Genomic DNA, 27,348 nt, shown 5'->3' with positions numbered 1-27,348 from the left:
GTCACATGTTATACATAAAAAATTAAAAATTACATAAAATTATGTTCACATCATTTTGAATAAATATTAATTGTTTTGAGACATAAAGTATTGTGAAATGATATAATTTGAGAACTTATTGTTGATTGTTGTATTATTCGAATAAATTTTATTTTGATTAATATGATATTTCACCAGTCACAAATTTATTTATAAAATGTTGATCTTGCAGAATTAATTATCACTTATTAGTTTTAATTAAAACTCTTATGTATTTTATTTTAAAACCTTGAAGTTAAACCTAAAAATATTAAATTTGGGAAAAAAAATTATAAGAGAAAATATTGAAGGTCATATATGAATTATATAATTTTTCTTCAATTATAATCATAAAATATTAAAACAGGCCGCGCGAAGCGCGGGATACTACCTAGTTTTATATAAAGCTTATTTTAGAAACAAGAGGTTGCTCCAACTCCTTATATTACGCTTGGTACGCCAATTGATACTGGTACTCTTGATCTACTAACCAAGTAGAATATCGGGTGGAGATGAACATAGAACTCTTGAATATCGGTTTCAACTTTCAACACTCGCTTATAATAGAATTCTTTGGGAATTGCAGAGCCCGGATATGGGGTTAGAACTTAGAACTAAAATGTTAACTATAATTTTGAAGGAGCGAATCTATCAGTCGCCTCATTTCACTCTTTTTACAGAGTATACTTTTAGTCAAAACTTGATTCCTAAGCTCAAGGCATAATTGGTTTCGAGTAGTTCATTGTTAGCTAAATGTTCAAGACAGCTAAAGGAGATAATGTGAGAAGACAGATTTAGCTTCACCGGAAAAAATGAAGGAAAACGCATTGCTATAATCAGAGGAGTCGTGTCCAGGAGTCAACAGAACAACCTGAAGAATAAAATCATGACACTCACAACATGTGACCATTTGTGTGCAATTACAATGAAAAGAAACATCAAGACATCTGCTAGCTGTTCCCCGATGTTGAAACCTCTGCGTTGCAAACCGGACATGCCTGTACCACAAAATATAACAGACGCGTTAGTTAGATATGACACTGAAACTAATGAAAGGACCACCAACTACTCATTTTCTTATCAAGCTAAGGATATTGTACCAAAAACATCTTACCAAATAAAGACACATTTCAACAAATGTTACCTAGCCCTAACTTGTAAAATCACGACGGACTTGGTAATTTGGTATACCCCTATAAGGCTACAAGTATCAAAAATGCCCTTGTGGTATACCCTGTAAAGATTACACCCCAAAATAATGGACAAATATTTTGGGTTTCAGAGCAAGGAGCAATGGATATCAAAGAGGCATAAATTTGTATTAGTATTTTACACTAATAATTTGTGCCAACTCAGATAATCGAATTACAAGTGTAAGATATGCAGGAGGATAACAAGTTTAATTTGTGGGTTGGGGTGGGGGTGGGTTCATTTTAACCTTCACGCAAGTATAAGTATCTAACCATGCGTAAGAATGTGCTCTAGCAACTATTCGACCCCAAATTAATCAAAAATTAGCATAGAGACGGTCTACTTTGCTCCGAGACTTCATTCTAAGTACTAAGAGCAGAATTACTAGACCAGTCATAAGCAACTTGTATACCTTCTACCTCAGAACACGTTAAGAGAGAGCTGTCACATGAAGCGTTTCTCAAGGCTAACAGAATTCCAAACTTTAACTTATAAAGCAGCAGCTGTAACAACAATAATCTAGGATACCCTTTGAATGAGAGCTTACAAGAGATTGATTAGGGTGACATAGCGTTGGGAAAGATTGTCATGTAAAAAAAAATGAACGGAAAGTGTTTTATAAACTGAGAAAATAGAGCAACACGATAGCTCTCAAGAACAAATAAATTAAAGTACCAAGAATAAACACTAGTAACCTTCTTGCTCAAAACAAAATAGGTTCAGAGCGATTCTTACCTTGTTTATATTCAACCAATTGGTAATGCAATCTGAATGGTATGCATGCTTGCATGGAAGAGTCGTCAAGGTATCATCATCTTCATAATCTAAACGACAGATTACACACCTGGAAGAGAAGCAAAAGGATGATATTAGCATAAGACAAGACACCATGGAAAGTAAACTACTAATGTGGCCACTCACGAATCAGTTTCTGCTTCTTCAGATTTTTGGGATTTATAATTTGTGGAGGGCAAAGATGCAATTGTGTCTGCAGACAACCCTCTGCTCTCGGTACCAACAACTTCACCCAAAGCTATCAGTTCCTGTAGATAATTAATTGAGGTGTATTAGGTAATAAACAACTTCCACCAACATAATGCAACTGTAGTGAATAAATTTACCTCGTACGAAAGTTCATCCGGATCAACTTCCTCCCATGTATCCTATAATGACAGAAAGTAAAACATGCACAATCTTCAGAAGTCAGAAAAGGAAGAATGCGTAACATTATGTCCAGCAGTGTCCATTTAGCAACATAAAATCATGACGCTAAGTCTAAGACATGCTCCACGGTTTAATTTACAAATTAGTTCACCACACCACATTAACAAGTAGCTATAGTGCTGGACTATATTCAACCAACACACTAAAGCACAAATTTTCTATGATTCTAAACAAGCATATATTTAAACCTTCATCCATTATGTTACCCAAAGGTCATTACTTAATCAAAGATCAACAGTAAAAGACAATGACATGCTCATCAGCTTTGCACGTACGGAGCAATTCACTCGATACAGACAGCAAAGTAACTCTGCCGTATCAATTAGCAAAACAAATCACAGATCAAACATCAAAAGAAAAATAACATAAATCAGCACTCTAGAAACAGCAAGACTGGGCATTTAGACCTCAAAGTTCAAAATGTTCATTGTCAAAACCATTTTTTTGGGCGTCATTTTTGAATAAAGAAAATAAGGAACGAAACCCGGGGAAGACACTGCTATAGGGTAGTACAAGTAGCATTTAACTGCGAGAAACGAAACTAAGAGTGGTAGATATTCAAAGCTCTGCCCAAGATAAACTAAGATTAGAATACAATTCTGTTGCTACTGAATACTGACAAAACCATGGTAAGCTGCTGTTTCAGGCAAGTTAATTAGCTCAAAGCTTCAGTCTGAAGATGATGGGGCAAAATTTACACCAAGTTCTGGAGTTTGTGTTTCTTCGTTACCCTCAAAAAAATTTGGCAAGTGAACACATGAGAGTAATAAACTTGGATTTGGCTGATTTTAAGGCGATACTAAGCCAAATACGGACACCATGTGCACAGATAAAACAGGAACAGAAATGCAAGGGGGAGAGAGTGAGGACAACCCGGTTGGGATAAGAGGGGGGGGGGGGGAAAAGAGAAAAGGTAATGGCACTGCAACATTACCTGAGAGTTACTACCATGATCCTCCATATCCACTACTTCTCCTGCAGCCATGAAGTAAATATAGTAAAGCCTCTAATAACGTTAACTATACTCTAGCAAGATGATAAATACTATCAAACACATGTTCAAAGTTCGAACCAAACTTACGTTCAGTTATGCCAGCCATAGCCATCAATCTAACAGCCATTTCCCTCTCTTCAGCATCTTGCAACGCCCTGGCATAAGCCTCGTCATCAGGGAATGCAGATGGATCGAGATCAACCCTATTTGAATCGTCATCCCCAGAATCAGTATGAGCATGAATATCAAATGCATCCTCATCTTCATCCTCATCCTCATCCCCATCCCCATCCTCATCCTCATCCTCATAATTTTCAACATTGTCTTCATCCTCCTCTTCGTCATCTTCATCACCCTCATCGTCAACGTCATCATATTCGTGATCATGTGAATCACCGAAACCATCGTCCTCACCATCATGGACATATAATCCAGTATCCCATCTACCATACCCAATGGCACCACCCATGCTCAGCATCATATAAGCCCTTTCCTACTTGCCAAATAACAACCAACGAAAAAGAAAATCAATGTGGAGTGCAAACATACATAAGTTCCTTCAGGGAAACATATATACATAACACAAAGTTCCAAATCCGTTTTTTAAGCTATTATATATTTAGAGCCATTTGATTCACCCAAATCGAAATATGTCTCTTCATATGTTGTTTGTAGATATGATTACCCGCTATAACTTGAGAGCACAATTATCCATCTCTCGTTTTGTATGTGGGTTTCGCAGTTAGGGTGTCTTTTTAATATCCGCATCATTTTTAGAGTGTGTTTTTGTATATGGGTGTGACCCTCATGGTGTCTTTTGTAGATGGGTATCACCTCTATGATATCTTTTTGTACATGGACGTCATCCCTTTACGTCCCTTAATTAATGTTATATAACTTAGCAAAAGAAAATTATAAGCTAGAAGAAGAATGACCACAACAACATCAAAACGCATAAATAACATTTGATGATAAATAAAGGTATAAGCTAACCCAAGTGATTGTTTGTTTCATTACATGAGTTCCAATGCCCTGGAGGTGGAAGTCATATCTCCCACGATTTTACATTTTATGTGAATTTCCAAAAGTTGTTTGATTGCATATAGCAACTTCCTTCGTTTAAGAGCAACTAATATTCATGGGAAGTTTCAATCCTGGTTATTTGTGTTAAACAAGCAGTGCCCACTTTTGTAAATCCCAGGAAGTAAAATTCCTAAGGGTGTGTTTGGATAGCAAAAGTGGAGGGAAAGGGAGGGAAGGGAGAAGGAGGGAAGAGAAAGGGATGGAAGGGAAGGGGAGGGAAAATGGAGGAGGTCATTTTCCCTCCAAATCTTGCCTTTGTTGGAGAGGAAATAATTTGGCTTGGAGGGGAGAAGTGGAGGGATTCATTTTCCCTCATCTCAAAATCCCTCCACCTTCATTTTGCTAACCAAATAAAGGATTTATCATCCCTTCCTTTCCCTCCCCTCTCTTTCCCTCCAAATCCTCCTATCCAAACAGACCCTAAGTTTTTTGTGGGCAACTAAACAACCACTAAGAGACGATAGTAAGAACAGTACAAGACAAGAAGATCGAAAGATTATGAGAACATAGCAGACTTTAGACAAATAATATCAAGATCATAGTTTTGTAGAGAAAGCAGTAATAAATACACTGAATTCAAACAACGTAGGAACATTGCAGTCCTCAAAAAATGGCCATATGTGTTAGAGTAACACAAGCCAACTACTGGAATTGGAAACCCAAACACCAACACAGAAAGATCACTTGATAAAAACGGATTTTCTGTAGTCGAAGTTCTTCTAGTCCATAATTATAGTACAATAAAGTATACTAAATTATCGTAACCTAGAAGCTCTATGGTACCCAAAGTTCAGACTTCTACAAAACTCAAGCATGTAATTTTATCTACAACTTTGCGGTCGTAGCCTATTGAACTGAACACCATCAATCAAGCAGAGTAACACTTGAAAGCTCTAATTAAAACCAGATTAGCAAACATAATTCAAAATTCAAATACAGCAGAAGTAAAAATGCAATTAATCAAACATCTATAATCAGAATCAAGTAAGTAGCCTCAAATTGAGCAGCTAAAAACCTGTAAGAATGCAATTGACTAACTAATCATAGAAAATTTACTCTTTCCAGTCTCATTCATTTGTTTATCTTCAATTAAAATTCCCTCGCAGCCAATTAAAAAGGTAAACAAATGAGTGAGGCGGAGTTGAGTACTCGTAATTAATACTCGGTAGTAGAAGTAAAAGTAAACCTGTTCTTGCAAGGTGCGAGCAAGAGCAAGGTCAGCATCTTCTTGACTGAGGTTCGTAAACGGAGTTCTAGACGACGACTGTGTCCGTACAACTTCAGATCCAGTATCAACCGAATCGCCGCCGTTGGAAGTGGCCGTAACCTCGCCGCTAGAGTTAGGGTTCCGATCATCGGCGACGGTGGTTGTGGTGGAGGTCGCCTTAGGTGCGCCACCATCGCCGCCGATCTTTGAATTCTCGTCCATCCTAAGAAAACTTGACTTATTTTATTTCAAAAATGAAAAGAGAGAATATGAGAGATTGGAAATACGGCGGAGAATCAAGCTCTGAAATGGTAAAAAATAAAATATGGTCAGGATTTTTTATTCGGTGCTGACTCCACTTTCTTTAATATTAATCTTAAACCCGTGCAATTATTTCGAACATTATCAGTATTTAGTGCGCATAGGGTAAGAAATAAAAAAGAAAAGAAATCATACTCGGATGGTATGAGTTTGGAACTTGATTCCTCATACCATGTGTTTGTTTCAATTTTGGGTGGAATGAGATCGAACTTCATCAAAGTTAAAAAAAATCTAAAATACAATATTAAAAATAATTATTTTTTATACTAAAAAATCATGAAAATGAAGAGTTGATCAAATAAATGTAAAAAATTCATTTAAAATGTTCCATTTAAGTTTTTTTCATGTTTTTTGGTTTTATTACTTGATACCCATTGGTATCAATCTCATACCCACCTCCCCCCTTGGGTATGAGAAACCCATAGTATGGGTATAAAACCTCTATTTTTGCCAAACAAACACTTGGTATGGGTTTGGCTCATTCCAAACCCATACCTCATACCTTTATGAGTTGAACCAAACACCCCCTAAAAAGTGATAGAATATTACAATTTTTCATAAAAATAACATTTAATTCTTTCCTTTTTGGATTTATTATTATCCTATGCCACTACGCATAGGTTAATGGGCATGTGTTTCAAAATTAATAAGTTTTGTTGTGTATTAAGTTATATTTAAAATTTCAGAAATACCAATTCGTAATCAATTCATACTACTTCCATTTTTTTTGTTTACTTTTTTTTGCAAATTCTTTGTGAAAATATTTTATTAAGAAAGCTGATAATAAATGCACGGCGCAATTGATAAGCATTTATCCAAACCTTGTAATATGAAAAATAAGCACTCCTTATTATCTGACAAATTAACAAGTTACACATCTTCATCTTTGACTCGATATTCTGTCTTTGCTTGGATTGTTTTTCTTACTACTTTCCTTATTTTTTGGAAGACTAAGAAACAACATATTGTTTCTCGCCCTTCTGCTGAAGCGGAATACAGGGCTATAGCGGTTGTTCTTTATGAGTTGAAATGGCATATGGGCTTGCTTTCCGGTCTGGGTGTTTCAATTCGTCGTCTTATGCGTCGTTATTGTCACTTCATTCGCGATGCCATAACTGATGGTTTGATTCAGCCTTCTCATGTCACTACGCATTCTCAGCTTACCGATATTTTCACTAAAGCTTTGGCCTCGCCACAATTTGATTTTGTTCTCCGCAAACAGGACATTCTTGATCTCCATGCTCCAGTTGAAGGAGGATATTAGGAACGGATTAAGGCAATGGGCGTGCTTTTTCACATACGGAATTTACTTTTTTTACATACACCTTTTACAATTTTACCCTTATTATTTTATCCATTCCCTCACTCAATTGATTCTTTCTCCATTTCCTCATCTCCTTTCACCATCAAACCACCTCCGTTCAGTCTGGTCGTCGACCAACGTTGTTCCGGCAGACCGCACTAAACAACGAAAAAAAGAAAAAAGAAAAAGGAAACAAAGAATTGGCATAATGAAGCTTGGCTACTAGGTTGCACCAAAACGGACACGGACACAGACACTGACACGACACGGACACGTGACACGACATCCCATGAAATTTAGGACACTGGACACGTCATTAAATTTAATAAAATATATATATTATAGTTATATGTGTGTGATTTTATTTTTGAAAAAGTATTGAATATTAAATTTAAATAAGTGAAAGTAAAACTTACGTTAATTATAACTCATTCTCATTTCCAAAACCAAAAACCAACTTATAATCAATCTATTTCGACATCTCATTACTAGACTAAAGAACATCATTTGTCTCCAATTCAACTTATTTCCCTATCAAATTCAACCATATAACAATTCTCGCCATTTACCTTAAATTCAACCTGATTCCGCTTGGATGTGTGTCCAAATACCATGGACACGGCTCAAAATACCATGGACACGTGCCTAAATAAAAGATGAAAGTTAGACACGGCTTTACAAGTGTCCCGACACGTTTTGACGTGTGTCCGACGAGTGTCGTGTCCGACATGGATGTCTGAGACGGGAACGCCGACTAGGAGGAGTGTCCGTGCAACCTAGCTTGGCAGTAGATTCCCTAGTCCAATAGTGCGAATGATGGAATGAAACATGAATGCTTGGGAGCGAAACATTTGTGCAAAAAACGATAAGAAATTACAACTAAATGGTCAGGTGTTGCTAGTGGCCAAGTCACCCTAACATCTGTCTCAATACCAATTACGGAGTACCATTCAATCGTATCAAACGCAACGCACCATCTCCGAACCACCGCACAACCACCGTCCATCACCCAGAACCACCATGCATTTCATCACCATGAACCACCACGCCTTCCTTGATAGTTGATGATCAAGTAAACAATTAATTTCACTAATTAACAAAATCTAATAATTTCCACTAAACATATTAATAAGTTAAAACAATAAAATTATTCCGCTAATTGGAAAATTATAATCGATTATTCAAATTTTTAGAACAATTGGATTCAAATTTAGGGAAAAATATATAAAAAAACTTAATTTGTCTAGGTTTACGGAAAGGGTATGAGAGGTAAAATTAATGAAAAAAATGTATGTGAAAGAGTAAAGTCCGTATCTGAAAAAAGTAATTTCGAAGGCAATACCGATATTTGTATTTACTTGGGCTTTGACCCATTCTAAAGAGAATCCAAAACACATTCTCTAGCATATTGGCATGGACAAACGTTGGCCGGCCTATCCCGGTCTGAGTAGCATTTTATTCATGGGCCTAAACGGGTTGAGATTCCTAATGGGGACTCAAGCCCACCCAATTACTGGGATGGTCTGTACCGGTCTTCTAAGCGGACTGAATGGGCTCGGAAATCTGGCTATAAAAGAGGGCAGAATATAAACATTTCAACCTCAACCGCCAAATTTTTAATAGAAAGTTTAGTCAGAAGGCAAGGAAGAACCCTAAGAGGTGATCAATAGCCAGTAAATGAGGCGAAGAACCATACACGGCTATGGCGATTTCAGTGATTACTGGGAAATGTGCGAGGAGAGCGATGTATGATTCTTCCTTTGCTTAATCTTCATTATAATTATAATTATAATTATAATGAATTAATTAATTATGATGATGTTTGATTAATTTGGTTAATTGAAGGGATTTGATGTGAATCTAATTATGATGATGTTTGATTAATTTGGTTAATTGAAGGGATTTGATGTGAATCCTATGGGTAAATTACTGTGTGGAGGGATTGTAGAGGGCAATAAATTAGATAAACAAGAGAGAGCAAAAGTAATGAAGTTGGCTAAGCATGCTGTTCATGATTATAATAAGAAGGAGGTAAGCTTTCTTTGCTATTTCTTCTCCATATTGTTTAATTACTCCATTACGGAATACTTCATGATATATTTGATTCTCCGCAGAAGAAAGAATTACGGTTTGTGAGTCTGATCAAATATAATGGCCAAATTGCGGGTGGCATGATGTACTACATCACTTTTACGGCTCGTTCTCTCACCCGTAATAAAACCGGCATCTACCAAGCCAAAGTTTACTCTCACAGGGATCGCCGTCCCGCTGTCAAAATCTTTCAAGAAAAACCTAAACCTGGTCAGTCTCGCTCGCTCCCTCGCTTGCTATATTTTGTGAATTGTGAATGTATATATTTGCCTTACGGACATTTCCATTTTCTTGTTGTGAAGCTATACCTCTCCCCAAGGGTGCTTTCCTTCGCTTCTTGTACGTTTTCTCCTTCCATCAATTTGTTTTTGTTTTACAGGTTAATTCAACGCTCAACTATATTTTTGTGCACATGTTTAAATCGTTTTCACTGTTACAGGGGGCTCGTTTGCAAGATACCTGAATTCTCGGAATGGTCATACGAGAAGAAGGTTAGTAGCTTTCTTATATTTGCTTGAATTAATTTACGCTTATTCAATTCCTGTTCATGTGACCACTGAATTCATCTTTATGTGTATTAGAAACAGCTTGCGTTAAGAGCATGGAAAAACACAAGTCATAAAGTATGCTTTTATTAACCTGTACAAATCGTTCTTTATGCAATAGACGACCGTAATTCTATGGCGTCTGATAAACCGTCATTTACATTTTACTATTGCTAATCAAGACTTCTCTCACAGGCCAAACTGAAATATTTTACTCAAAAGAACTTGAAGGATGAGGTTCGTAGATCTCATCGCTCTCTCGATTCTTTATCAAGTTTTTTTAAGCATTTTCAGTGACTAAACATGCAATTTTCTTACAGGATGTTCAACAATTTCAAGAATGGGTGTGTGCTCTATTTTATCCCTTTATATTCACGTATCAACATTTGTGAATTGTGTTGTAGCACTGCGAACCATATATTTGTTTCTTCTGAAAAAATATGGCCGGGGTGGAGTAGGTGGAGGTGTATCCCCTGTACCCCTAAATAAAATACTCGTCGAAATTTGTTCTCTTTGTTTATCTGAATTTTATTGTCCCTTCATAAATTTCGTATATTTGTCCACTATAAATTAATCCCTCAATCCTATTCTATCACTTTTCTTAAACCCAACTAATGAAATTGAGAATATAAATGGTAGTTTTGATTCTAAGTAATTGCGCTCTTCTCTTGCAGCCTGAACGGCCCTGAAGTACATGAAAATAGCAAAGGAGCGAAGATATGAGATGCTTGTACTTGTGGCAGCCACCTTTATGTACTCATAGCATCTCTTCGGAACTTTTTATTTCTCTTTTAAGTAAAACTCTCGGTGGTGGACCTGTTGGTGGTTGTGGTGAAACCATGAAAGGTGTGCAACCTGGGAGCGGTTGATAGGGTGGGCATTCCCTAGCCCTATAGGGATTAGTTGCGGTTGTTTAAGATTTGTGGTGTGCTAACAACCATGATTTAGTATCGGACACTTTGAGGCAATAAAATGAGTCAATTTCATAGGTCTGATGCGCATGATATATCTAGGATTCCTACCTGCCTAACTGCCTTGTGAATTGTGATTAGACCTAAATAAAATGACCCGATCCATTTAGATCGACCAGTTGACCTATAATTGACCTTATTCTATATGATTTGAAGTGACCTAAAACAGTAAATTTTAAGTCATGTATAACACAAGCAAGTGGACAAAAGCCTATGGAAAATTTTTTATCGATGGGTTTTGCCTTCAAAGTCTAGCGCTAATTAAAAGTAATTTTGCAAATAACCCTTTGTCAAATTATTACTGCGTTTTAGCCACACACCAATGATACAGTTCTAAGATATGAGATGCTTGTGATGAAGTTTGATTAATTTAGGTAATTGAAGGGATTTGATGTGAATCCTTTGGGTTGATATATCATCTGTGTGGAGGGATTGCAGAGTGCGATCAATCAGCTGAGGAAGACATTGAAGATGCAATTCAGTGTGCTAAGTATGCTGTTGATGATTATAACTAGTTTTGTGACCCGTGAAATTCACGGGATCTTTTGTTTTTTACTATGATATTTTTAGTGAATCAAATCATAACATTCTACACTATGATTTCATGTTTTAAGACTTCTATAAAATCAAGACAAATTAGTTTTTTTGTACAATAGTTTTATGTAAAATCAAAAACTAAAGTGTTATATAGTAAATACTTTTATCAAAACCATGTCATTATTTGACGTTCTTTTATGAGGGTTTTAAATGGAAAGTGGTGTTACTCAAATCCTTTTACGTGCTTTGTGATATGTCAAATATGCGCAAATGGAAGCTGATTAAAATCAATTAATAATACAGGTATTCGCATAATCGAAAAAATCAAGTAACTCAATGGAAGCCGATTAAAATCAATTAATAATACGGTATTCGCATAATCACATTACATGAAACCATAATATTATCAAACAAAGATCGCCAAACATGCAACACCCTCACTAATTAGATATTAAAATTTTATCAACAAATCCGAAATTAATATAAAACACACGATTAGAATTGTTGTGACAAAAACTAACATTTCACAGCACCCATAATATTTGTAGCTAGTACTATAATAAATTGCGGAACTAAGAATTTGAAAGGAGCAACTCGTAATAATTGGATCATTAAGTCCCTATACTTCATCCATTAAACAATATTAAGCAAAAATGTGCTTTGACATTTCTCCAAATTTTCCACCTTGGGGATTGAACCGTATACTTCAAAATAGATAAACTAAGCATTCCACTCAATCATGTTTTCTATCAAAAGCCATTTTGAATAGGCATGTGTCTCATGTGTATAATTAAAGAAAATGAAAATTAAATTTAAGGTGTACAAAAGAATAATGTAGATGTAAATAAACTTTTTAGATTTCTCTCATCTTTATAGTTATTAATAATTGATAATTAATTCACCTCACTAATTTAACATCTAACTCCTTTCTTAAATGATAATTTTTGGGCTTTTCACTCCATTATTTATGCTACCTATTATCCATGTCAATAAGATTGAGATCCTCGCAAATTCAATTTCATTCTATGAGTGTTATTTTTCTAAGGAAAAATGATGATTAAAAAACAACACATATCAAAATAAAGCATACATTTGAAAGTTTTTGAAATACTAATTTTTTTTATGAACCTAAAAACAATTAGTCATTTACATTCATGTTGTCAATCTTATAGTTAGTTTATAATATAGTATTGAGTCGAATGAATAGAGTATTTGTTTAAGTAATTCTAATATTTCTCTTCTTAGTCTTCTTTCTTCAATAAACCATCCCTACATAAAAAAAAATCACTTACTCCAGTGGACAGCTACAACGCATTGTAGTTTGGTTTTGCAACTCGGTTTTTTAAGCTATTTTGCTCTTCAACTACATACCGCTCCAATGGTTTGCTACAACATTTTCTAACTTTATGGGTCCTACAATAAAATTTCTACCAATGAAAAATTTTACTTTTTATTTTTTAAAACCAAGCTACATGCTTGGTAGAGCTACAATGCTCACAAGCTACATCAATTATTTCATACTCCAATGGTAAGCTACTTGCTTGCAATTTTATAAATATTGCAAGCAAGTCCCTAAAGAAAACCATTGGAGATGCTCAGTCATTAATTTTTGTTATTAATTTAAGTTTCTCTTAAATAATGGAAGAAAGATGACATTGAGTCTAAAGATGTAAGTATATTTACTTTTGAATAGCACAACACCACAAATCTCAATATCCCTAAATAAGAAATAAACAACAAATATGCGAGGTTAAAAATGTGATGTACTTCATAACCAATGGAAAATAAAATAAATAAATGAATTTTTAATTTAAAACCTTAATACATTTACCTTGATGCTGATACAATGATAAAAAAAAAAGTTAGTGACATATACAATTTTTTTCGCGATAGCGGTACAAAAATATATATTTACTTAAATGTTGTCTCACAAATGTTGTCTTCCGTCAAAAACTTATAGTCAATCTTGTAGTTAGTTTATAATATAGTATTGAGTGGAATGAAGGGAGTAGTTGTTTAAGCAATTCTAATATTTTCTTTCTCCATATAGTATTTTTTCTCCAATGAACCATCTATAGGGAAAAAAAGGACAAAATCCATCGAATAATTAATAAGAAATAAAATGGTGAAATTTGATTTACGTGATATTAATCTTATCGTTATTAACTTAAGTTTTTATTTAAATAATAATAGAAAAAGGGCATTAAGCCATAAAGATGTAAGTATATTTATTTACCTTCGAATATCACAACACCACAAATCTTGATAGTTCCTACATAAGAAAGTTTTAAAAAGTGATGAGCAACCAATTGAACTTAAAAACAAATAAATGAATTATTATTTTAAAACCTTAATACATTTACCAAACCTTAATACATTTACCTACCACAAATCTTGATAGTTCCTACTGTTCCGGGTATAATTCCAGAGCAAGTATCGTTACCACCCGTGGCTTGTAGAATAATGTCTTGGATTAGACCCTTCGTGCTTCTATCGTCTCCCTCGGCCTCCCCTGCAACAATGAACGAACTGAGGGCTTGGCTTTGTGCCAAGCGTACCCACTCCGACGCCCAAGTCAGTGAACTTAGAGGTATAAGTTGTATGCTAAATGGCTAGGAATGTATTGTAGAGAGATAAGAGAGATGTTACCAGATGAATAGTGTATTTAGGTTTAGTTGTGAGATCCTTTCCTCAAAGAAGGTTGAGGAGTATTTATAGGCTTTCACCTTTTGTCACGTAGTGGCCAAGTGGCCAAGTGGCTTATCAGGTGGAAAGACCGTTCTACCCTCGGCCGATGAACCTATGGCGGCCGCAGAGGGTCTTGGATATGAGTACGCGGGTATGTGTCCCGGTGGCGGGTTGTCGGGCCGAGACGCTAGCTAGGCGGCCGATGGGATGCATCGGCTAGACGATCTAAGTCGTTGACTTCTTGTGGATATCTTTGACCTTGCTCGGTGTGTTGACTTTGGTCGGCGGTGCGAGAATATGCCCCATCAATTTGCCCCAGCGTAGTCTATGCCGTGGTATGGGCTCCGATGTATCTTTGCATATATTTCGCACAAACTTCCGCAAATTTCTGTATCGGTGTCTTCTTGTGTACCGGCGTGGCTCTTGTTAGGCCGCACCATATACCATATCCCCCCTCCACATGGATGCGTAAAGGGTATCCGATGTGGAAAAAGGAAATGACGTGGCCGAGACCGGGCCGAGAGAGTCTTAGGTTGACTTTGATTGGCCCGCCGGTGCTCCATTACTTGGTTGATCGGTAGCCGGCGGAGAGTAGATACCCAGGAATTTGCTTGAAATGAACAGATCGCGAGAGATGTGAATAGGCTTGTTGAAGACGCTTGGTCATCGCATTGCATTGATTGACATTCAATTGTTGCGACGATTGACATTCCGCGGTTGCATGCTTGACACGTGTGTGTTCGTTGCCGATTGGTTGACACTTCATGGGCTGTGCCCTGATTGGTCCCTCTTCATGGGCTTTTCTCTATAAATAGGGAAGTTATTCCGTGATTTTGGCCTCCATTTTATTTTCGAAAATTTTTCTCTAAAATCTTCATCTCTCCAAACTTTCAAGGGTTTTCTTCTTCTTAATCTTTGAGTATCCGATCCGGCGAGTGTTTTTCTTTAAGGTAAACAAGCAAACTTTTATTTTTTTTTTCTTGCTGGTAATTTGTTGTGAATCATGTCTTCGACGCCGGGATTGGTATACTGCGCCGGGGTTCCCCGTCGCGTCTTGATGAGGAGGAGGTCTTGGAGGCCATCCCGCTAAGGTTTGGGGGCCCTAAGTCTCCTTCCCCGTAGCCGATCCGCCTCCCGGAGGAGTTGGAAGATGAGGATGATGATGAGGGGCTCCGGTGATGGCGGGAGGATTATCACTCCGGATCGTGGTGAGGGGCTTCCGTTGGTGGTGGGAGGAGGGCTATTCGGACCATGGTGAGGCCGCACGACCGGCCTCGACCGTTCTGGACAAATAAATTCGCAAGCGACTCGGGGAAACTCTTTTCGGAGATCACTTCTTCCTTGGTGAGGGGTATAAAATTGTTTTCCCTCGGGAGGAGGGTCGGTCTCTTTGTCCTCCCCGGGTCATATCGGCGTGTACATCGGGCAATTGGAGTACGGGCTCCGGTTTCCTTTGAACGAACACCTCGTGCCCATCATCAGAGCTATGAATCTTGCCGTGGCCCAACCGCATCCGTTGGTCGTGAGGACGATAATCGGCTTTGTGTGGCTCGCCTCTTTAAAGGGGAGATCCTACGGTCGACTTATTCCGCCGACTTCATAGTCTTGGCCGTCATTTGCCAAAAGGGTGGGGTGGTACAGCGTGCGAGATGGAGCCGGGATATGTCTCCGTAAACAAGCTTACTTCCCGCAAAGACCGGCAAGAGCGATGGGTGTATGTCAAAGTCTTGGGAGGACTATCCGTTGCCTCGGTCTTTTCAGGGCCCCTGTTCACTTACGGTGTGAGACCCGGGCGAGTATGAGAAATACGTCTCCGGGGTAGCAAGGTTAAGATGGACGCTTCTTTTGTCCCTCTTTCGGAGGATGAGAAACGGGCAATGCGGCTATTTTTGACGCCGAGGAGGGATGGCTGCCCCGACTCAGATTATTCTTCAGGACGAGCTGTTATGCCGCGTCGGCCTCATACCGGCCCTCAACTGGGGTGAGTGGGGTCGGTGTGAGGCCCACCCCTGCTCGTTATGTTCCTTTTTCTGAGCTTTGTTTTTACTTCTTTTATGTAACTCTTGTTCGGTTTCTTGCAGATCGATTTGGCCGGGATCTGTCTGAGAGGGACCTGAAGAGGCTGGGGCTTGATAAGGACGGGAAGGTTCTCACCCGTCATCCTACGGCTGAAACGAAAGATCGCCGGCTATCCCCTAACGAGCTCATGGAAAAGCAGTCGAGGGCGTTGGATCGGGAGACGGCTCAGGCACGGGTTCTTGACGGCGTGCCGAAGAGACCGAAGAAGGCGACGTCCAAGTCGGCGGCTGTATCAATTGCGACTCCCTCTTCGACCCCCGCGGCCGAAAAGGCTCATGTGGAGGTGATCAACATTTCGAGGAGGAGGCAATCGCTCGCTAAGGTCCCTTCTCCGAGGAAGAGGAAAGACCCACCGCCCGCTTCCACCGTTGCCGGGGAGGAGCTGCTCCCACCACCCTCCAAATAAGAGGGTTGACGGGTACGGACTTAACATGTGGTTCGGATTTGGCTCGTTGGACATTCCTGGTGACAAAGCTTTCGACGTGCCAACACAAGGTGACATGGATGCTCTGTGTCATTTTTTTGTAGATCAACGTCGGCGTGCCGTTCTCACTGAACGGCGAGCGGCGGGGAAGCAGACTGAGAAGGCGGTGAGAAGAAGGCGGCCGAGAAGGCTGGTGGCCAAAACGTCGTCGTGGACTCCTTTCCCAGAGAAGGTTACCCCGCCCGAGCTCGTGGCGGAGGGCGAGAAGATATATAAGAGGTCGGGGAGATGGAGTCGCCTGGCCGTGTCTCTTATCCGGGGAGCAAGAAAGGGCCACGGCCCGTCCGGACCGGTGATTGCACAGCTCAAGCTTGATCTCTCATTGAGGAGGAAGCGGGAAGGCTCGGTTGGATCTTCGTGTTGTGGGGCGCGCGGAGGAGGCCGAGAGGTCGCCGAGGGCCGAGAGGGCCAAAGTTGAGAATGCTTTGATGGCGCCACGGCCAAGATGATGGAGGAGCGGGATAGGTACAAAGGTGCCTATGACGCTGTGGTTGCCAAGAGGGACGAGTGGGAGGAGCGATTCCACAAGCAGGCGGAGGTGCTTAGTGACGTGCGAGTGCTATCCTTGCTCAAAAAGAGAAGGATATTGAAATGCTCCAATGTGATCTCCTCCCTAAAATGTGCGCCCAATTCCGGGACCAGGCCGAGGAGGCGGCCGGGGGAGCGATCGATCGAAGGTCTGTCCCCGACGGCTCCTTCCCGTGGGAGAAATATGATCGGTTCTGGATGAGATAGGCGAGGTCTGCGGAGACGGCTGCGAGAAGGCGGAGGCGGCGAAGGCGCTCAGGCAGTGAGGCCAAGGAGTTGCCGGGGATGGTCAACCTTCCTCCAAGCCGCCACCGAGGATGATCTTTGTTGCTGCGATGGAGGCAACAAGCAGGCATAGGGAGACGGGCGGTCGTCACCGAGACTCACCCGGCGTCTCGGATAGCCGGTGTTCGGGGGCCAATTATTGAGCCTTCTCTCCCTGCCATTCTTTTGGCGCTTCAAATCCTAAGTCTGTAATCTTTTGCTTTCCTTTCGTTTCTTTGCTTTTGTAATGCTTTGGTAGGTAGAGTTTAGGCTACCCCTACGGGGACGGCCGTCGTTTGTACTCTCCTTGTGATCCTTCTTAATAAAGTTATTTTGCGGCCTTTGGCTTGGCGGGGCTTTGATTACGGTTCTCTCGTTCGTTCTTCCACTTTACTAGTTGAGTGCGTTTGTTTTCACACATGACATGGCCGAGGCAGTTTGAATGCACGTCTCAACTGTGTCCAACGTCTTTAGCGTCCGTAACCGTGTAGGCATATTGACCGCTAGATTGGCGTCTCAATTGCGCTGAGTATACGTTTTTCTTTTAGCGTATCGGCCGTCGTGTTCCCCGTCGCTCTCGGCTTTGACCGAGGTAATCGGGGTTGCGGCTTCGATAGTGTTTAGAATCGTAGGCATATTGACCGCTAGATTGGCGTCTCAATTGCGGCGAGTATACGTTTTTCTTTTAGCGTATCGGCCGTCGTGTTCCCGTCGCTCTCGGCTTTGACCGAGGTAATCGGGGTTGCGGCCGATAAGCGTCCGTAGCTAATCGTGTAGGCATATTGACCGCTAGATTGGCGTCTCAAGTGCGGCGAGTATACGTTTTTCTTTTAGCGTATCGGCCGTCGTGTTCCCGTCGCTCTCGGCTTTGACCGAGGTAATCGGGGTTGCGGCTTCGATAGTGTTAAATAGCGTGTAGGCATATTGACCGCTAGATTGGCGTCTCAATTGCGCTGAGTATACGTTTTTCTTTTGGCGTATCGGCCGTCGTGTTCCCCGTCGCTCTCGGCTTTGACCGAGGTAATCGGGGTTGCGGCTTCGATAGCGTCGAATGTGAAGGCATATTGACCGCTAGATTGGCGTCTCAATTGCGCTGAGTATACGTTTTTCTTTTAGCGTATCGGCCGTCGTGTTCCCCGTCGCTCTCGGCTTTGACCGAGGTAATCGGGGTTGCGGCTTCGATAGCGTCCGTAACCTGGCTCCTTCCTCCGTGACGGGAGGGGCTCCTTCTTCGACTCGGGCTTCTTCTCCAACTCTGCCGAGTCGGACTCCTCAGCTTCTTCGGGGTGAGCCTCGTTCGTGTGGCGGGACGCCTGTCCTCCCGAGTGCGGGAAGGACTTAGGTCTACCACGCCCACTTTGGGCTCCCCCGGCGTCTTGATTGGGCCGGCTTCTCCTAGTGCTCCGTTCAAATTTCTCGGAGTCATATTTTGGGCCCTGGTCTCCCGGACAGTTTCCGCCGCTCTTGTCGACGTGACAGTGTGAGCGGGCGTATTACTAATTAGGTCTAGGAGCATCTTGACCTTGCCACGTCAACCACATGTCCCATGATGGTGACCTGGTTGGTCGGGCGGACGGCGTGTCGGGTATTGATGGCATCCCGAACTCCGGTTGGATTACACCGCCGGTGGAGGGCATGTACGACTCGAGAATTGTGGAAAGTATCATCTTGGTAAAATGCGGTTTCGTCGATTCTGTTCGCATCTTGTTGTTTCGACATTTTCTTAGCTTTTTGGGTGGGTTTTTGTTTTGTGTTTTTTGTTTGGGAATGAATGTGACTAGCTTCTAGTGTCTTTTCCCACAGACGGCGCCAATTGTTCGGGTATAATTCCGAGCAAGTATCGTTACCACCCGTGGCTTGTAGAATAATGTCTTGGATTAGACCCTTCGTGCTTCTATCGTCTCCCTCGGCCTCCCCCCGCAACAATGAACGAAGGCGAGGGCTTGGCTTTGTGCCAAGCGTACCCACTCCGACGCCAAGTCGGTGAACTTAGAGGTATAAGTTGTATGCTAAATGGCTAGGAATGTATTGTAGAGAGATAAGAGAGATGTTACAGGATGAATAGTGTATTTAGGTTTAGTTGTGAGATCCTTTCCTCAAAGAAGGTTGAGGAGTATTTATAGGCTTTCACCTTTTGTCACGTAGTGGCCAAGTGGCCAAGTGGCTTATCAGGTGGAAAGACCGTTCTACCCTCGGCCGATGAACCTATGGCAGGCCGGCAGAGGGTCTTGGATATGAGTACGCGGGTATGTCCCCCGGTGGCGGGTTGTCGCCGAGACGCTGGCTAGCCGGCCGATGGGATGCATCGGCTAGACAGTCTAAGTCGTTGACTTGCTGTGGATATCTTTGACCTTGCTCAGTGTGTTGACTTTGGTCAGCGGTGCAGAATATGCCCCATCACCTACATAAGAAAGTTTTAAAACGTGATGAGCATTTCATAACCAATGGAACTTAAAAATAAATTATTAAATTATTAATTTAAAACCTTAATACATTTACCTTACCTTAATACACTTACCTTGATGTTGATATACTGATAAGATTTAAAAAAGACTATTTACATATACAACTACGATTTTATTGGCGATGAGGGCAAAAAAAATATTGGCGTGAAATTTGGCTCACAAATTTTGTCTTACATCGAACATTTATATCCAATTGAGGATGCATGTTATGACTTTTGGGTGTCTTTTTATTATTATCATCAAATTTAATATATATAATAATTATGTAGTAAGGTTTTAGGACTTTTGAGCATTCTTTTTCATTATTAGCAAATTTAATATAAACATAAATATGGAGCAAGGAGAAATGAAATGTTAAAGGTTTGCTTTAATTTTTATTTTATTTTTTATTTTTTTGTTGACAAAAGTCACCTTGTTTAATGTTAAATATGTTATTATTTACTCTTAATATCAACAAAATATTTATTTTTTTAATAAACGGAGTAAATTAGAATTATGTGATATGTATTTGTTGCTTAAAATATTCTAACAATAAACGTCGAAATTTAAAATTTAATATGAATTTTGATTTTAATTGTTGTTTAAATTATCTACAAGCTTAAAAGTCCAAAGTATAATATTTGTAATGCTATTTGCATTTAATATTTCTTTCTTTTTTTCTTTTTTACTTTTAAAATTAGAAATAATGATGTAAACTTTGGTGTAAATTTTAATTATAAATTATGAAATTTTGATGTAAATTTGAAAGGGATATATAAATTTTGGAAAAAAAATATATTTAAATTAATGTCATATAATAATAAGTTGATGATTTATACCACATTAACTCGCCATGTCATATTAAAATTTGACATGTCATGTGTAGTAAGTGATGTGGCTTTTTGGTAGTGTAAGGTGGCATTTATGACGTGGCATTTTAAGTTCCCCTTTTAATAGTATTATATAGATAAGGAGTATTTGTTATCCTCGTGTTTAATTATTACGAATACTTTGTGATATATTTGATTGATCTCCACAGAACTCAGATTTAAGGTTTATGAGTCTGATCAAATATAACATCTAATGAATAGCGGAGTTGTGGCGAATGACAAGGTATTTTTATAGCAGCGTTGGTTCAATGAGCTTGAGGTGGTCTTTCATTGCAATTGGATTTATAGACTCTAGTGGATAGAAGGAATGCAGGAATTCAGGAATGGTATTCAAATCGAACGAGTTCCATGGATTTTATTCTTGCTATTATTGTCTTAACTGGGTTGTACTCGCAAATACAAATTCTTAAGGACGGTCTTTGATTAATGTTACTGAGAGACCGTCCAAGGTGCAATTCTCTAATCCTTTTGCGACTTTATTTTCTTGTTGGTGTGTCTGCCTTGTGTCCCTTGTATCTAAATAAAATACTGATTGAAAATTGTTTACTCATATTCGAAAATGACTAATAAAAGTGTTTTTGCTCGAAAATTAAGTGACTCATTCGAAAATGAGTATCTAAAGTGACTTGACCCATATTGACTCAAGGCCAAAATGCTCCTTCAAAAGTCTTTCGCAATTGCCTAATCCGCTCCGTAATTGTTAAGGAAGTAAATAATAAAGATATTATTCCGTCTTCATAGTATATTATGTATCTCCGTAAATATAGTTAGTGTATATTGTATTTTCCATATTCTTGTTAATAGTTTCCTTAGGCTCCAAGGAGTAGGGTTTCCGTCTCTTGTATAAATAGCATCGTATTGTAATTCATATAATTCATTCAATACAATTATACATATTTCTTACATGGTATCAGAGCTTAACATCCTAGGCCGTTACCCTTCACCTTTTTCTTCCGCGTCCTTTCATGGCTACCTCCGGCACCTCTCTTCCCAATCCCGATGATCCTTCATCCCCCTTCATCCTCATTAACTTCACCTCTTGCACTCAACTCACCACCAAAAATTATCAAACATGGAAAACACAAGTTACTGATCTTCTCTTCGGCTTTGACTTGCTTAAATTTGTCGATGGCTCCTTCCCTACACCCGAACCTACTCTCACCACCACTGACTTCAAAACCTCACCCAACCCCAAGCACGCCTCTTGGAAGCGTCAAGATAGCCTCCTCAAGGGTGCTTTGCTTGGTACTTTACACCCCTCCATCTCTCCCCTTGTCCTCAAAGCTACTACCTCTCGTGAGGTTTGGAATCTCCTTGCGAAAACCTATGCCAATCCCTCACGGGGTCACCTCCTCCAACTGAAAAATCGGTTTGACAGTCTCTCCAAAGGAGATCGTTCCATTGCCGAATATATGCAAGACATTACGACTTGTGTCACGGACCTTGCTCTCCTCGGCAAAACGTTGGACAATGAAGATATTGTTGTGGGTCCTCAAAGGCCTTGACTACAAAACCTACCAACCTGTTATTGATTGAGTCCGAGCTCGCGATGACCCGATTACCCTAGAAGCCCTCCATGAAAAACTCTTGAACCATGAACTCAACCTTCCTCACCTGCCCACTCCCACCCTCCCCGCCTCTCGTTCACGCCACCTCATACCGCCCCAACTATCACCGTAACTCACCTCCTCCATCTCGAGCACCTGGCCTCCTACCCACACCCACTACACCCACCACACCCACCACTACTAACCCCTTCAAAGGCACCTGTCAATGGTGTCGACACCCTGGGCACTACTTATCTAATTGTGCCGACTTCAAAAAGCTCTTCCCCAACACTCAGTTCCCTCAACCCCCACCCCGTCCTCGCCAACCTCGTCCACAAGCACACACTGCCACTGCTTCTTCCTCTCAGTCCCCGGCTACTTACCTCCTTGACAGTGGCGCAACTCATCACATCACTGATGACCTTTCCCTCCTATCGCTTCATCGTCCTTATGACGGCACTGATGAATTAATCATTGGTGATGGTTCTTCCCTACCCATCTCTCATATAGGTTCCTTTTCTATTCCAATTTCCTCTTCTTTCTCTCTGTTTTTTAATAATGTATTATATGTTCCGTCTATTTCTCGCAAAATTATCTCTATTTCCCAACTTTGCAAAGACAACGATATCTTATTTGAATTCTCTGCTAACTCTTTTTCTCTAAAGGTACCCAACCAGACTCCACCACTCCTCCACGGACCACTTAGCTCTGGCATCTACGAATGGACGCCGCTCACTCCACAAGCTCATCTCGGTCTTGCCTCTTCCGCAATGTCGTGGCATCATCGTCTTGGGCATCCTTCAACTACTATCTTTAATACAATTTGTCATCAAAATTCATTAGCTTGTTCTTCCTTTTCCCGTCCTTGCAATTCGTGTGAAATTAATAAAAGTCATAAATTACCGTTTTCGATTAATACTCTTACTTCCTCTGCTCCTCTTGATCTAATTTACTCGGATGTATGGACATCCCCTTTGCACTCCATCGATGGCTTCAAATATTATGTTGTTTTTATTGATCACTACACTCGCTATATCCGGCTCTACCCCTTAAACGAAAATCGACACCGCTCCTACGTTTCATCGCTTTCGTGCTCTCGTTGAAAAATTCTTCAATCGGTCCATCTTAAGATTATATTCCGACAATGGTGGGGAATACTTAAAACTCACCCGGACATCTTAAACAATGGTATCTCACACTTAACTTCTCCTCCTCATACCCCGAACACAACGGTTTATTTGAGCGACGACACCGTCACATCGTCGAAACCGGTCTTTCCTTACTTCACCACGCCAAACTTCCTACTCTCTTCTGGTCCTTTGCTTTCACCACGGCAGCCTACCTCATAAATAGACTTCCCACTCCTACCCTAAAAAATGACTCTCCCTACCTGCGTCTTTTCCAACAAATGCCCAACTACACCAAACTCCGTTCCTTCGGTTGTTTATGCTATCCTTGGCTCCGTCCTTACACTACGCATAAACTTGATCCTCGCTCTACTCCGTGTATTTTCATTGGCTACTCCGCTACCCAGTGCCTACCCACGCCTCGACCCCATCTCCCTCAAAATATACACCTCCCGCCATGTTAGATTTTTTGAAACAACCTTTCCCTCCTATAACGCACCCGACACGACCTCGACATCTCTCAATGGTGCACCCCGTCCCCGCCCGTACCCCCTCCTCTCTCCGCCCGATCCCCCTGTCACCACCGAACCCCCACTCACTCCTCCCACCTCTCCACGTTCCCCTGCCACTCCAAACTCCCCTGTTACTTCTCCTCCCACGACCCCTGCCACTCCCCTGCCTTCACCCCACACTGCCTCCCCTGCCCCGCCACCACCTCCCCCTCCTCCTCCACGCCATAACCATGGCACCCGACTGTCCAACAACATTGTAAAACCCAACCCCAGATATGCCCTATCCCTTACCCTAACCGACATGTCTATCCCAACTACCACCAAACAAGCCCTCCTTGACACACGATGGCGCGCTGCTATGACCGCTGAATTTGATGCGCTCACCAATAATAAAACATGGACTCTTGTGCCTCGTTCCCCTACCCAAAATGTCATTGGATGCAAATGGGTATACCGTATTAAGTATAACCCCGACAATACCATCGACAAATTTAAAGCAAGGCTCGTTGCCAAGGGATTTCATCAACGTCCAGGTATTGATTTTTCCGACACTTTCGATCCGTTGTTAAACCCACCACCATTCGTCTCTTACTGTCTCTTGCCGTCACTAGTGGTTGGCATCTTCGTCAATTAGATGTCAACAATGCCTTCTTGCAAGGTCATTTAAATGAGTCCGTCTTTATGGAGCAACCTCATGGTTTCGTTGATACCGCTCACCCCTCTTATGTCTGTCAACTGTCTAAGGCTCTCTATGGTTTAAAACAGGCCCCTCGGGCCTGGTTCACCGAGCTCAAAACGTACCTGTTGTCCTACGGCTTTACTGGGTCCTTAGCTGACCCATCCCTTTTCATTATGCACTCCCCCTCCCCTCTTTATTTATTGGTTTACGTCGACGATATCATCGTCACTGGTCCGTGTCTCACCACTGTCACTCAATTTATCTCAAATATGTCCTCACGGTTCTCCATTAAGGACCTTGGTCCCTTGTCTTACTTCCTTGGTGTTGAAGTCCGTCCCACGTCATCTGGTCTCTTTCTTTCTCAACAAAAGTACATTCATGATTTACTTGAGCGTCATCATATGCTCGATGCTAAGCCTGCTCCTACGCCTCTTCCGACTGATTTATTACTTCTCAAAGACAATGGTTCGCCTGTCCCTAATGCTACTACTTATCGTGCTATCATTGGTGGACTGCAATACCTATCTCTCACTCGCCCGGACATCTCCTTCTCTGTCAATAAGTTGGCTCAATTTATGCAATCCCCTCGTCATCCTCACTGGACTGCTCTAAAAAGGCTTCTTCGCTATCTTAAAGGTTCCATATCTAATGGTGTTATGCTCTATCGTTCTAGTTAAATCGAATTGCATGCCTCTTTGTGATGATGATTGGGCTGGTGATAGAGGTGATTACGTCTCTACCACCGGTTATGTTGTTTATCTTGGTCGAAATGCCGTGTCCTGGTCCTCTAAGAAACAAAGACGGTCTCTCCCTCTCTTCTACGGAATCGAGTTTCGTGCCATTGCGGCAACTACTACCGAGCTTGCTTGGCTACAATCCCTCTTGCGGGAACTTCGTGTCCCTTCGTCTCCTCTCCCGTCATTTTCCGACAATCTTAGTGCGACTAAACTACTCGCTAATCCCGTCTTCCATTCGCGTATGAAGCACCTTGCTCTTTCGTTTCACTTTGTTCGAGAGCGGGTTCAAAATGGTTCTCTGCGTGTTCAACACATTTTGGGCGATGATCGTTTAGTGATGCTCTAACCAAGTCTTTACCTCGTACTCGTTTTCATCTGTTGCTTTCCAAGATTGGCCTTGTCCCTGGACCGTCCATCTTGCGGGGGCGTGTTAAGGAAGTAAATAATAAAGATATTATTCCGTCTTCATAGTATATTATGTATCTCCGTAAATATAGTTAGTGTATATTGTATTTTCCATATTCTTGTTAATAGTTTCCTTAGGCTCCAAGGAGTAGGGTTTCCGTCTCTTGTATAAATAGCATCGTATTGTAATTCATATAATTCATTCAATACAATTATACATATTTCTTACAGTAATGAGATTGTGTTGCAGACATGTGACCCGCCCTGATTGATCTCTATACCAGGTCTATTTGTAGTCAATCGAACTTCAAATTTCGACCAATATAGATAAGAGTGTCTTATTAATAGGCCCAACACAAATAGCCATTCATTCATTATTTGTGAGTTGTGACTAGTGACTAGTGAAACAAAGCATACGTGCGGAACTATTAGTACCAACTCGATCCAACATTCTTGCTTAATCTATACCGGCTTGTGCTATTACTCTATCTAGCGGGTTATTCTATCCTTATTCTTCTAAACTCTTGGGTTAAAAACAGGGCTCTGAATTTCAGAATATTTATCTTTGAAGTCAAAAAGTAGGGTTAAATGACTAAAATAGCATGACTCAATAACTGTTTAGCCAATGACAGATTATCCTTTCAAACGCGAGTGCTGTGCCCAGACGCGGATTAAGCATGTCGAACAGAAAGGAAGTGCTGCATCCCTCTACATTATGCATGTAGATGATGTAGCACAGTTGGTAGAAGGTCTCAATTAGATGTCAAAAGATCCTGCTGCGCCGTAGACAACAGGCCCATATAGTTTTTACCTCTGTTGTGTATAATTTGTTTCTAACAAGATTTGAACTTCCAACCTTTAAGATATTATGTTAATATCCTAATCGTTGAGCAACTAGCAACCAATGTTTAATAGAGGATTATAATGTCCTATATATCTTAAAAAAGACATTTTTCAATGTTGTAATTTACGTTCTGTAAAATTTGATGTATAGTTTAACATGTGCAAATTACCCCATAACTTATGAGGGTGATTTGATATATTTCCCGCTTAACATTTAGCTTATTACTTTTTTTTCAACTTTTTAAACCTGTATACAAAATGAATTAAAAGATGCATAAAGTGCCTTATAAAATGGAAGATGGTTTATTTTTAGAAAAAAATTTGTTCCCCACTTATGCCAAAATCCTAGGTCCGCTCCTGGTTAAAAATATACTAGTACAGATCCCGCGCAAATGCGCGGTTTTTTAGATGATAATAATATTAGAGAATTTAATAATTATACTGTTGGTATTTAACTCCATTTGAAATTTAATTATAAAATTTACATATAGTAATTTTGTATTAAGAGCTAGAAAAGAGATTGTTCAACACTTTTACTCCGTATAAGATTGTCGATTTTACTAAAATTATTTTATTAACCCCGTTTTAAGAAAACATTGTTTATAATTATATCACTATATCTACTGAAGGCGTTAT

At 40.3% G+C, this 27,348-nt stretch overlaps 2 protein-coding genes across 4 annotated transcripts; one reads left to right on the top strand and one right to left on the bottom strand.

Annotated features, from left to right (window-relative positions):
• Positions 1-811: 811 nt before the first annotated feature.
• LOC141597453 (E3 ubiquitin ligase BIG BROTHER-related) lies at positions 812-6,074 on the bottom strand. The gene is made up of 7 exons (XM_074417922.1): positions 5,697-6,074; positions 3,515-3,920; positions 3,368-3,408; positions 2,331-2,372; positions 2,131-2,252; positions 1,945-2,053; positions 812-1,016 (listed from the first exon to the last, which is right to left on the bottom strand). The coding sequence occupies exons 1-7, from the start codon at positions 5,937-5,939 to the stop codon at positions 969-971; spliced, it is 1,011 nt and encodes a 336-aa protein (XP_074274023.1). The 5' UTR covers positions 5,940-6,074; the 3' UTR covers positions 812-968.
• A 2,866-nt stretch (positions 6,075-8,940) lies between these two features.
• Positions 8,941-10,962, top strand: LOC141597429 (uncharacterized). 3 transcript variants are annotated; one of them, XM_074417911.1, is made up of 9 exons: positions 8,941-9,087; positions 9,241-9,372; positions 9,456-9,642; positions 9,735-9,771; positions 9,872-9,923; positions 10,014-10,055; positions 10,173-10,214; positions 10,298-10,321; positions 10,652-10,962. In XM_074417911.1, exons 1-9 carry the CDS (start codon positions 9,019-9,021, stop codon positions 10,664-10,666), a joined length of 600 nt encoding a protein of 199 aa, XP_074274012.1. In that variant the 5' UTR covers positions 8,941-9,018; the 3' UTR covers positions 10,667-10,962. The 3 variants fall into 3 exon arrangements, with proteins under 3 accessions (XP_074274012.1, XP_074274006.1, XP_074273999.1); XM_074417905.1 differs by lacking the exon at positions 10,652-10,962 and having other exon boundaries at positions 10,020-10,055; positions 10,298-10,388; XM_074417898.1 differs by lacking the exon at positions 10,652-10,962 and having other exon boundaries at positions 10,298-10,388.
• Positions 10,963-27,348: the final 16,386 nt, after the last annotated feature.

This window comes from Silene latifolia, chromosome 1 (genome assembly GCF_048544455.1).
Source record: "Silene latifolia isolate original U9 population chromosome 1, ASM4854445v1, whole genome shotgun sequence".
Lineage (NCBI taxonomy): Eukaryota > Viridiplantae > Streptophyta > Magnoliopsida > Caryophyllales > Caryophyllaceae > Silene > Silene latifolia.
Note: the sequence above shows the minus strand (reverse complement) of the source record. Positions and strands in the feature narration are given on the sequence as shown.